This window comes from Podarcis erhardii, assembly GCF_964252035.2.
Source record: "Podarcis erhardii genome assembly, chromosome: 12".
In the NCBI taxonomy this organism is placed as follows: Eukaryota; Metazoa; Chordata; class Lepidosauria; order Squamata; family Lacertidae; genus Podarcis; species Podarcis erhardii.
Genome location: NC_138513.1, coordinates 29,359,994 through 29,372,827, shown reverse-complemented (window position 1 = coordinate 29,372,827; position 12,834 = coordinate 29,359,994). Strand labels below are relative to the sequence as shown.

Below are 12,834 nucleotides of genomic sequence, written 5' to 3'. Positions count from 1 at the left end.
GCCAGAGACTGCAGCTATGAAGCTACAGAAACCTAGAAGGTACTGTTATTTTTTTTACAAACCTAGCTTTCCTGGCAAGAGCAGGGTGGTGATATATCTGTTTGTTAGTTGTGGCTTGGAGAAAACACCATACTTCAAAAAGAGTCCTGGCTACTTGTGAGGAAGCCATTCCTAAGTGGTAAGGAATGTACCAACCAATAAGCCACTGTTTAGTTTTCCATTAGAATGTGTTTGACGTAGTATAGGGGGCACTGCTATGTGTTCATCCTTTGCACGCACAGAGAAAGAAGATCAATAATTGCTTTACCAGTGTCCAACATTTCAAAACCTCACTGGGTCAGCCCGTCAGTTTACATCAGTGGCTAAGCAAAAGCTTGGAACATCAGGAAGATTTGATCAGACCCCTGTTAGTCTTGGCAGTGGCAGAAAAAGAAGTATACAGTGTTGACGTGAGTGAAGCCCGGTGCCCTAATGGGGGATGCAGAGCACCGCTCTCCAGTCAGTGTACTGACAATTTGTTGAACAGAGATGGGGCTCAAAAAAACACCCTGCCTTCCCCCAAAGAATAAAGGGGGTAACTAGCTGAGGAACCAGTTGTCAGAATCTGCTAAGATTTTGATAAGGTCTGAATATGTACATGCCTATACCTATCCACCACTTTGGTGATGACCTCTGGCTGCTGACTTGCCAACAAGCAAGATTCCCTTAGGTCTACTTTTCCCAGTATAGTGTCTTCAGACACACCCCTTAGCACTCAGCAAGGCCCTCTGCTCCTGGTTTCAGTTTGGGATGGGGGGGGTGGGAGTGTCTTTTTGAGGTTGGGTGTTTCCTGTTTTTTTGTTCTCTGTTTTATTTTTGGAGGGATGTAGGTGATTTGCCAGTTGTTTGTGAGAGGATCTAAGCATAAACCGTTTGGGATATTTCTTTAGGCCCCACATGACAGCGTCCTAAATTTCCAAAAGTGACCCTAGGCCTAAAAAGGTTGGGGACCTTACTATGTCCGGACTCATACTTGACATCCAATAAAGATTGATATGTCAGTACATTTAACTCCATGATACATGTTCTTTCGGTTCCCAGAAAAGTCCAGGATGCAGAAGTTAAGAGTTGGTGTACGTAGCCAGATGGCAGTTCTGAGCGAGTCAGACTATTTCCTTCTTGCTATGCCTGAAGAGTGCCCAGTAAAGTAGAAGGATGGTGAGAGGAAGCTGCGTCAACTTTGTAGTGCAGTTAAGAGAATGAATTATGAAATATCTGGTCCAAGCTTCACTTGAGCTGTGGATTTGCTGAGTGGCTTTGGACAAGTAGCTGTTTCTTGGCTTCAGCTGCCCACCTATAGGTTGGGTATTGTAATACAGCATTGCCTATCAGGGCTTTTCCGAGGATTACTATGATAATGCGTTTGGATTTAAGTATTTAGAAAAAGCACTACATCAAGAGATCTAATGAGGAAGCAGGACAAAGATGAAAGACTTATTTGGTTCAGTGGTACTTCCAAAAGTGTACAGAGAATTTCAGTCTTAAGTATTATTAATTCACTCTAATTGCTAATGTCTGTTAGGTAGGCTTGTTACTTATATAACAGAAATATCAAAAAGTGCATACAGGCACTTCTTTCCAACATGCCGCCCAGACAAAACCCACTGCTGTCTTTTAAGAATATCATCTTCCCCCTTTGGGAAAAGAAAATCAGTCTTCCATCATGCCTTTATTGTGGCTATCAGGAAAGGAAACATCAGCCAGGCTCCCTTCCATTGTTCCTACATTCAGCTTCTGAGAGCCTGTTACCACCCTCCATCTGCCATTGTGCAGACTACCAGAGGGATGTGGGGAAGCAGCCACCCCTGAATTGAAGCAATTTGTACAACAGAGCGTAATGAGCTCTAACTCTCTAATCAGTACATTAATGGGAGTGCTGTTTCAAATCTCAGTAGCAGCAGCATGAAGGGGTGGATAGGTGGCCTGCAAACTGAAACATGCAAAGGAGAAGCAACAAGGTAATTTAAACAAATTGCTACTTTATGTTACTATTTCTTTTGTTGATGTAGTTTCCCACTGTTGTTATTTGATGTCGGGTAAGCTGCCTTAGGATGTGAAAATGCTGAAAAGTGGAATATAAATCAAAGGCACAAAACTGAGTGTGAGCAATGTGATATATGTGGTTTGACACACACACAAATTCAAATTTAATCTTCCCCAAATAAAAGCAAACATAAAAATATAAAGAGCCCTTGCAGTTTGAAATGCATCTGGTCTCCAGCATTAATCTTAACCATTACTGTAGTGTGTTCTCTCTCTCTCTCTCTCTCTCTCTATATATATATATATATATAGAGAGAGAGAGAGAGAGAGAGAGAACTAATACATATATGGATCCCATCCCCTTGAAAAACAGCCCACTGAAGATTCTGTATGTTCACTGGCCCCAGAATGTAAAATGTCTGTTGTGAAGAATGGAGTAGAATATATTGAAAGAACAGAAGCACTCTGTACTGCAACCTTTTGTTACAGCTCCCATTGGTAACATTACATCTCATGTTTAACATTTTCTAGCTCACTTTTGCAATGAACATATATTGAAAACATTTTGATCTACTAAAAGTAAAGGACATTTGCAGTAAACCTGATATAAACATGGTATTAACCCATAATACAGACGCAGTGCAATGAAGTAGTTTTTTAATAATTTATTTGGTTTATTCTCCATAAGGCCCCAGGGTGGGATACAACAGTACAGTATAAAATATTAAATATTAAAATCAGTTAAAGCAGCAATAAAACAGATTGTCTTTTACTGTAAACCCATACAAATTTTTGTTTTCTAAAAAATATATTAAATATACTTTTCCAAAAAAATATCATGGTATAATTTAGCTGTATATTCTCGATCCATAATTTTCAAGTAAAATATTCAGTGAATACTGAAATGGTGTGGTGCTGACTCCCTGTTAAAATTGGCTGTGAGTCTTGGGAGTAAAAATGCATACACAAATTTAATAAATATATTAAATATCATAAATAACTGCAAATAGCATATTCCCAATTAAAGAAACAACATAGTGAGTTCTCAAAAAGGAGAACAACATGAGCCTCTGCTTCAACTGCAGATGTTTTGAGAACTGATGTGCCCAATTTTTAAGAGGCATTAGAACTCCTGGCCTCTCATAAGACACGAAGAGCCCTTGTAGTTTTCTGCATAAATAAAGTAAAATCTTGAAGTATGAAGTGTTTGATAAGTGTAACAGTCCAGCCTCTGTGTTCTCGAAGCTTTGCGGCAAGAATTCTCTGAGCGGCTGGATCCGGCAAGGTCACAGTTTCAGGATTGTTCATCTGTTAAGGGGAGGAAATAATAAAAGTTGCTGGTTATGGTGCTGTTTTTTTATCAGACAAATGGATTTTACTCATCTTCAGGCAAGATGCTAGTTGGACGTATTTACAGATTGCAGAACCCTTTGTAACATGCAATGTTATATGTTTAAGTTATCTAGGAGTTCTCTAAGAAAAGGGATTGATTGTGAATCCACTCTGGGAACTGTAGTTGTTCAAGGAGAATAGGGGTCTCCTAACAACTCTTAGCACCTTTAACAAGCTACAGTTCCCAGGTTTCTTGGGAGTAACCCATGACTGTGGAGGTTTTCGGTAATCAAGCGGTAGATGAATTTTATTAAATAAATAAATAAATTATAATGCTTATAAGCACATAATGCAGATCACTCAAAGGAACAGTTATGCATACACTCTTCTCATCCAGAACCCAAAATATTATTGGATACAGTTTCTCTCTCAGTATTCTCTATCTTAAACCAAACCATTCACACAGCCAACTTTTGTAAGGGGCAAGTTCTACATTATAACCCCTAACCCTTTTTCCTATATAGGAGTTATTTTGGGTAATGGTAATAACTCACTGTTTCAAAAGTTAAGGACCTACTTAAATTGCATTTTAAAATACATCTATAGAACTTTACACATAGACAGGTCCTAATTCTACATGGAGGGGGAAATTGAAAAGTCTTTTATTTTCTTTATCAACCTAATACATAGTCCCCCTTCCTTATTAATAAGGCTTATTGTTACAGCTGTCATAAGCATAACTAACAATGGTTTTTTAGGTTATGTATTTGTTTGTTTTTCAATTGTAAACTGCCCTGTGATCCTTGAATGAAGTGTGGTATAAAAATTTAATAAATTAAATAAAAAGAAGTAAAACACCAAATGGGAAAAAAATGTTTCCATTTAGTGCCTGTAGTGTTACGTGTCCTTAACCAGAGTGTATTGTGTGTTGTCTTCCAGAACTTCGTAATCTTCTCACTCCATCTCTTTATCTCCCAGAACATTTATGTAGGATTAAATGTAATAGAAGTTACCATTGATCTCAAGGTATTTGCCAGGTGTTGTGTGCTTGGCCGAAATGTTTCTGCAGTCTCAACAGAAGCCTCTTCTAAATATTCAAAGAATGTCCCGAAAGCATAAAGACCACTTGAAAGTCTTCCCAGACATGTTTCCTAAAACAGGAGAATAAATAAAAAGTTGTTAACGGAAATTTATGAGTCAGAAATATTACACTCATTACATTCCTTAACAAATATTTTATGGTGCAATAAAACTGTATGACTGGGGTAAGCAGTCAAAATACTCTGAGATGAACAAAATATTACGAACAGCTTTGGAAATAATATGGTTGACTATATACACCAAACACTAATCATTCCTACTTAATTCTTGCTTTCATGCTACACAAATGCACAGCTTTTATCAATCCAGACTATAAGTGCTGTTGCTTATGTAGTTAACATCAGCAAGCTTAGGGAAACTTCAGCATTTGCAAACATATTAAAAATGCTTAGTTCTAAAAGGGAAACTCCAAAAAGAGCACAATGAGGTCTGAGCATGTTCAGTAACCATAGAATGAATGCTCCTTGACTGTTGGGGATGGGATGGACTGGCAGGAATTCTGAACAGCAGAATTCAAGCAGCATTTTGTTGTTGGTCCCACTGGTTATGTATTAATAAACTTGCCTTTTCAAATCCAGTGTCATAGCATTTATCTTCTTGAGTGATCTTTGGAAGATTGAGATTATTCGTGGCCAGTTCCATCTTGCCTTGACAGGCGGCCTCCTTCTTACATAGCTAGTAAAACACAACAAGGTTTAATCAGACTTTCCCCCCATGACCACCATCCATATACCCCATGGAAGATGTAAACATCTCTCCATCACTTACATTCATTAGGTGGTCTAAAATTGCTTTTCCTGTGAGCTATCCCTAATCTGAAGATGCAGCAGTATTCGCAATGCTAGGTCAATTTCAAATTGGAATTGTAATGTATACTGAGAAAAAGGGATTCTAAATGTCAATTTGCAACTGTAACTCCATTTTTTAAACATTTCCTATAAAAACCTAGGTGTGCCCCTGCATTTTGAACTTCCCTGCAAAATATTGCGTTCTTCACTATGTTTAGCCAGGGAACCAAATTTCCCAACCCCGGAAAGCAAAACAAAAAACAAGACTTCCAATCTCAAATCATTCATTTTTCTATAAATCTTAACTTCTTTGGTGAATATTAGTATGAAGTAATAAGTGAATAAGGAAAGAGAACAGGAATGTATTGAGCACTATATTTTTATGTATAGAAAAGCACATACTGCTACTAAAGCAAATGTGTATTCCTAAATAAGGGTGACCAATAGAAGACAATACATCATGCTGAATGATTCTTCTAGAAATACCCAGCGTTTCGCCATCACTCAAACTCTGCCTATCAGCCCATACCTAACCATGTCACCTCAGAAGTAACTCCCAGGTAAGTGGTACACAAAAGTGCTAGCTTGGCCCCACGACTGTGGGAGCCCGGGGCCGTGGGTGCCATGCAGCTTGCATGGCCCTGGCACCAAAATTTGTGGGTGCCTGGCCCCTTCATGGGGAATTTTGTGGGTGCTCGGGCACCCAGGGAGCTGGCGGCACCTATGGCAGCACATAGACTGCAACTTAAGTTTGTATATATACAATGAATGTAGGTTTTAGAGGGTTACTGTAGGAGGCTCTGAAAGTATGCCATGTGCATGCCATGTGTATTTTTTTTTTTAAATACACCAATTTATGACACAGTAAAATGTCTCAGTGGTGTTCAGAAAACCAAAAATATAAAGAATGCACAAAAGAATAACAGCTGAAATAACAGTAGAATGCCAGAAGGTATTTTTAAAAATTCATTCAGAAAAGGCTTAAGCAAATGAAAGGGTCATAATCACACTGAAAGAATAGATTGTTGGAGGAAAGGTGTAATAGGCTGATGAGATAGCAATACTAACTGCACCATCTGAACCAAACTCAAGGGCAGCCCCATATAGGGTACATTGCAGTAGTCAGTTCCTGAGATTTTCTCTGCCCAGGAATGGCCATAACTGGCCAAGCAGCTGAAACTGGTAGAAGGCACCCTTAGCCACAAGTGACAAAAGTAGCTCTACAAATTCGTTCCTTCAAGGAAGCACAACCCTGGTTCAGAGCAGGTAATGAACGACCAACTTCCTGACATGAGAACCACCTTCCTGACATGAGAACCACCTACCCACATGGTTTACCTGTTGCTTTATCATCCTTTGCATTGTGACATACTTTATGTACACAAGCTGTGTTCTAAATAAATATAGTTTTATTAAATGCTTCCTATGTGCATATTGGCCTTTCCTGGTTTTGTTCTGAAGGTTTCTGCTCTACATTTCGGTATCCTCACAGTGTTGGATGAGGGTACAAATCCCCACTCAGCTCTGAAGCCCAGCAGGAGATCTCTAGTCACTTCTAGGCCTAACTTACTTCACAGAGTTATTATGGGGCATAGGAACCAGCTCCTAAAGGCTGAGGTTCCTTTGCCGCTGCCCTACCAAATATTTGAGGTGGTCGCATCCCATAGTCGATGAACATTGCCATTCAAACGGTTTGAGAACCCTGTAGCCCACCTTTAGCCCCTTGGAGGAAAGGTGGGATATAAATATAATTTTTAAATCCTTTAGAAATTCTTGGGGGCACTTCAAACAAAATTCTTATTGGGCACTTACATTGTTGGGAGTTACCAAATAATAATAATAATAATAATCACTGCTCAGTCCTGTATCCTGCCTTTCCTGGGTTCCTGTACAGGGCTGGCCAACTTCCAAGAGACTGTGATCTACTCACAGAGATAAAAAGTGGCAGTGATCTACCCCCTTTTTGGGGGGTTCAGATCAAAGTTGTTGACCTTCTTTAGGGAGGAGAAAAGCCCCGTTTTTAGGGGTGCAGGGCAAAGGTGTTGAGCTATTTTTAGGGGAGCCAAAGTTTTTTAACTTCTGTGGGGGGAGCCACTGATCTACCGGTGATCTGCCACAAACATCCAGTGATCTACTGGTAGATCATGATCTACCTGTTGGACGTGCCTGCATGCTTTTTGGCCTGCTAGAATCCACTTCACTGCTGCTGTTCGTTTGCAGTAAATGCTTTTCTTATCTCAACCGTCCTTCTGCAAAGAGATCTGTCTCTAGCTGCTGGTGTCCTGGGAGCGCAAACGCCCCAAGGCGTTGTTGCGAGGCTCTGTCCGCCCTTGAACCATTGGAAAGATGCACTCCCTTCTCCAGGCTTAGGAGCAGAAGGAGCTACCGCACTAAGCTTGAACAGTTGCAACACCCCAGCTAAGAGAAGGAAAGGAGATGCCCGAGTCCCCGCCCCAAGAAAGGACGCGCGCTCGTTTCCCCTGGCGCTCTGCGCGCTCGCTCTCACCTCTCGAGTCAACCCGGCCGCTCTTCCCTGCAGCCAGCGCGCCAGGTCCACGCATTTCTGCAGCTGGAGGCGCTCGGGTGGCACCGTCCTGGCCGAGGAGTCGTCGCTGAATTCGGACTCCCCGGAGGAATCCCCGACAGGCATAGCCTCTGCCCTCAGGAGCAGCAGCAGCAGGAGAGCGACGGCAGCCCCAAAAACGCCTGAGGGGAGAAAAAGGAGGAAGTTAGGCAAGCTGAACCAAGGAGGTTCCCGCCGGCTGCAGCTGCGCGCCAGGCTGCCCGGCCAAGTTGGAGACGCTCCCTTGCAGAACGGGAGGAGCCCGCCAAGGCGGCTGCCAACTCACATCCCAGCGGAGCCTGCATGGCCTTCTCTTCTTAGGCTTGACCCTCTTTGCTGCCTCGAGAAGCTTTGTAGCTTTGGGGGCTGTAGAGCTGAGTGAGTTGTAGGGCATTTCTGAACCTATTTATTGGATGGGTCTGACTGCACTTGGGGAAATCCAACGTTGATTAAGAACTACCGCGTTTTTTTGCGGTGGTTTCTTTTTTTTTTTAAAGTAGTATAATGAACCATGGGGGCATCTGCTGGGAAATACTGGAGTAAGGCGTGAGGTCACAGGGAACTGAAGATGTCTTTTAGCCTACTTCGATTAATGTTCTTGTGGACTGCTTACAGACTTAAAGTGAGGCATGTGCAAGGGTGATGGATGACCCCTCTTTCATTTCCTCTCTGTGTGTGTTGGAGCAAAAAAAAAAGTTCTCATGAAGGAGTGAAAGTAGTCATTTGAGATAATAAACAAAAAGCAATTCAGCTTTTTCTTTGGAAAAGCTCTGTTATGCTGGCTATGGGGAAATCCTAGTCCAAACTGCATCCAAACTGTTCCATAGCAGCAGGGAGTGATCACACCCACCCCAAGCAGTTCCTATGACTGTGCACACATGTCATGTATGATAAGGATGCGTGGGAAAGCACACGGCACAATGCAAAAAGTAGGTGGGAGCCTTTGTTGCAAGCACAGAAAGGGCTGCCCTGCAGTATGGAGAACAGAGTAATGGTACACAGCACATGTGCAGCCCATTGAGGACTCGCCTCAGGTGCAATGATAGCTCCATCAGTATTTGATCAATGCCTTGGCCACCTATGAGGCCCAGGGCATCTTATGTGAGTGCCATGATGCTTGACAGTGCGCTTCAAGACCTTGCAGGCTTCCAGCCTCCTGCACCTGCTAGAGAGCTGGCTCACAGGCCACCAGTGGCTCCTGGGGAGATTTCTTTGGATGGATGGGATAGAGCTGTCAAGGGCCTGCGGGTCATTCTGCTCTCCTCCACTGATAATACAAATTACTAATCAGTATGCAGAGATAGCCGTCCCTTCTCCTTCTGACACACCTCTCCACCCAACACTTCTCAGCCTCCAGGCCCTTGTCCAGGGTCCAAACAAACTCATAGATCCACCCTGAAAAAAAACTTAGTAAATAGAGTTCCTGGAATATGTCAACAGCACTCTGGTCTCTTGCTGTACATAAGGCTTGCTTTTATGATCAGTCGCCAAGGTTGAGGGAGCCTCTGCAGGCTGCTCTTCTCTGTTACCTCTGGGATTATATTACCTGTCCTCACTTCAGCCTCTGATTTGTTCACATGCTTGAAGTGTGAATCAGGTTGAAGGGAGTAGAAAGATCATATGTTGCCCTTCTGTGAATCAAGGTGCTGTACGTAGTCAGCAAGGATAAATGGCTGAAATGCACTCAGTTTTCTTTCTGTAGATAGAGGTCTCTGAATCTCAGTGGCTTAAGAAATCTCTCTGTTAAGACATTTTAAGGACATCTTCACCGCAAAATGCTAAAAAAGTGGTTAAAACAAAAAGCAATGGACATGAAACAGAAAAATAAAAAAACCAAAGGATTTTCTCTAATATGCTTATTATCTAAAGCATTTTTACAGCAAGTGCCGTGTCAGCTCGCTTGCAGATGATTAAAGTCTTGGTAAAATACTTAATGGTAACACATCACTAACTTTATATATTGTTAAATACAGATAGAGAAAAGTGATTTCTTGCACCATCTTATTGCAGAAAGAAGCACTCTGGTTTAATGCCCATGACCTGTTCCATGTACACATACAGAAAGTCATTGGAATCACACGTTTATGTTAGGCTAGTAGATAGTTACCACCAACCATCATGACTACCTCTATCCAGGTTATTTCTGTATAATGCAACAGGAATTTTGTGGCTGTTGCATGGCAAGATGTTTGGTTCCTCTGCTTTGTTGCCACACAATACAAACTAGTTGGGAAATTTTAATGGAAGAATCTGTTCTTCTCCCTTCTACTCCCCTTTTTTGCTTTCAGCTGAAACTATTTTTAAAAATGACAACTACAGGCCTCCTAGATAGTATATAACTAGACATTTGCTCAAAGTACTGTACCACACAAATTGCCTGTGACGTACTGGGGAACTCTCTGGGTGCATTGCAAAACCCTTAGTCAGTGCAGCTTTTCAGATTTTTATGCTTACTTCCTGGAGAAAAAATGATATGTCATGTTGCCGTTTGGCTTTGTAGGACATAATTTTTCTATGTGGAAAGTATTCAAATCAAGCCTTCTGTTCTTATGAAAAAGCGGAACAGTAAACAAATAAAGCCAACAGAGTTATAAAACGTCTTCTGCATTACTTATTGGAATTGCCACAAAATCAGTGCCAAGGATTAAAAATTGATAGTGGCCCTTAAAAAAAAAAATCTTTATATGATAAATTGCCTTGAACAATCTTATCAAATCCTACACAGGAAAATGGGATGGCAATGCTAGTGGCATTGTGATCTCTTTTTACTCTTAAGTCACAAATGTTGGGTACACACATGACGTAGACCATATAGTTGCCATGAGACAGCACAGCCAGGAGCAACAAATGTGAAGAGGCACTATTTGTGTGATCAAATGCAATCACAGCAGTAGATATACACTTGCTCCAATTACTGCTATGAAGGCAGTTCTTATTTAAAAGGATGACATTTCATTTGACTTTTTGCTTTTGTTTCTAATTAATTGTTTTCATGGCGGTTATATTACTGATAGTTGCTTTGATCTGCCAGGAAAGACAGTTGCAAAATCAGTCAAATCATTTAAAGAGGGCTTTCGGCACGCAATTATAGCACTGGAACAGACCTCAAAAGCAATCTAGTCCAACCCTGTGTGCGGAGAATCCCAATGGGTAGAGCTGAGAGAGATTAACACACACACACACACACACACACACACACACACACACACCAGTTTCATCCAACCAGGCCTCTGTAATACAAACCAGGTCAGCTTCCTCAGCCAGGATTCTGGCCTGTCACTGGCCTGCTGTTGACAATCATAGAATTATAGAGTTGGAAGGGACCTTGAGGATCTTCTAGCCGAGGAGTAGTCAACCTTTTTATACCTACCGCTCACTAATGCATCTTCCTTGATGGTAAAATTTCCTTACCGCCCACCAGTGCTTGATGGAAGGATTCAGCTTGTGCCGTAGAACCCCCTACTGCCCACCTAGAATCCTGAAACACCCACTAGTGGGCTGTAGGGGCCAGGTTGACAACCCTTGATCTAGCCCAACCCAATCCAAAGCTATTTAAAACAGGGGGATGGTACGGGGCCAACCAGCTCCCTGTTGTGGATCAGTTCTATGATTGTCAACAGCAGGCCACTGAATGGTAAAACCACAGCTATCCAGGACTTAATCCTGGTTCTTTGATGATAATAGAACTGTCACTCCCCTCCATAGCTCCCTCTGCCTCTACAACTCTGATGGCTCCTCCCTGGGTCTCATCACCTCCTCAATACCTATGAAAAAACATCTCTCCTTCCTGCACCTGTACCAATAAAAATAAAATGCAGATTTGAGTTTACGTGAGGGCAGGGGGACAGGCCCTCACCCACCCACCCACCCCTGCAGAGCATTATAAATGTAGCCTTCCAACTTAACTTAAGGTTGTCTCCCACCCACCACAGCACTCCCCATGGGACTCCATTGCACACAAATCATGTGCTGGGGGGGGGGTCGTCAGTATTGAGGAAAACATTGAATCAGGGTTCTAATGTTGAATTCTAATGGTGTGCCCTCTGCAGCTGCTTCAAAGGGCACTGCTGCTATTTAAAGGAAGGATTCAATCATACACTGGAAAATTCAGCTGTCTGTCACAATTATAGTTGATTAGAGGGTCTTGTGCAAAAAGTCTGCTCCCCAAAACTATTGGGTTTATTGCAATAAGGAAAGTGAAGGGGAGATGCGGCTGAAACCACGGGGTGACATTTGGTTGGTGCACTGTCATCTAATCTCCACTCAAACAAATCAAGATGAATGCTCAATAAACACACTGCCTGGAAGTGACCTTACTGTCTTCTTACATTTTCTAGTCTTCAGTAGAAAATTAATTAAAAACGTTCAGTTTCTTGGTTGTTGCTTCAAGTGCCCAGCCTAAAAATAGCCTAAGAATTGCCATTGACGCTTGTTTTGGGGAAGTTCAGATTTTCTCTCTCTCCTGATAATAGTTCCGAAAATGATTTCCCCCAAAGGAAGGAGGAGTCATTGGCCCATTCAAAAAAATAATAATGAAAGAGATACAAAACTGTGAATGATGAAAGAAAACAGCCTGAGTTTCTCTGGACTCAGTTTTTTTATCAGTGATCCACATTAAGAGGAGGAAGGAGTCCTTCTCAGACTTAATGCTGGTCCACACTTCTGCTTGTCCTGGAAAGCACAAGTCCAAGTGGTTTTGCCTTTGTGCCACCACTTTCCCCTGGAAAACAAATGGGAATCTGCAGAGAAACCAGGAGCCACTTCCCCTTTAGTCCCAGAGAGCTCTGTGAACCTGCACAGCAAGCAGATAGCTTTCTTTCTTTCTTTCTTTCTTTCTTTCTTTCTTTCTTTCTTTCTTTCTTTCTTTCCCTCCCTCCCTCCCTCCCTCCCTCCCTCCCTCCCTCCCTCCCTCCCTCCCTCCCCCCTTTCCAATTACAAGGGCCACAGGAAATGGATGGTGCCTATGCTGTCTTAGGTATAACAGCCCTAGGTATAACACATTGCAGTAATCTAACCTAGAGGTTTCCA

The 12,834-nt window shown here is 42.0% G+C and overlaps 1 protein-coding gene across 3 annotated transcripts in view; it reads right to left on the bottom strand.

Moving 5' to 3' along the window:
- Positions 1–2,303: 2,303 nt before the first annotated feature.
- IL6 (interleukin 6) overlaps positions 2,304–12,834 on the bottom strand; it is a 74,576-nt gene continuing 64,045 nt past the window's right edge. For 2 of the 3 annotated variants that reach the window (XM_081833960.1, XM_081833961.1), the window contains 4 exons: positions 7,750–7,949; positions 5,020–5,130; positions 4,368–4,505; positions 2,304–3,330 (listed from right to left, as the gene is read on the bottom strand). In XM_081833960.1, coding sequence (XP_081690086.1) covers positions 3,163–3,330; positions 4,368–4,505; positions 5,020–5,130; positions 7,750–7,893 — 561 coding nt within the window. In that variant the 5' untranslated portion in view covers positions 7,894–7,949 and the 3' untranslated portion in view covers positions 2,304–3,162. Of the gene's footprint in view, positions 3,331–4,367; positions 4,506–5,019; positions 5,131–7,749; positions 7,989–12,834 lie in introns of those variants that run through there. The other variant, XM_081833962.1, reaches the window with a different exon arrangement.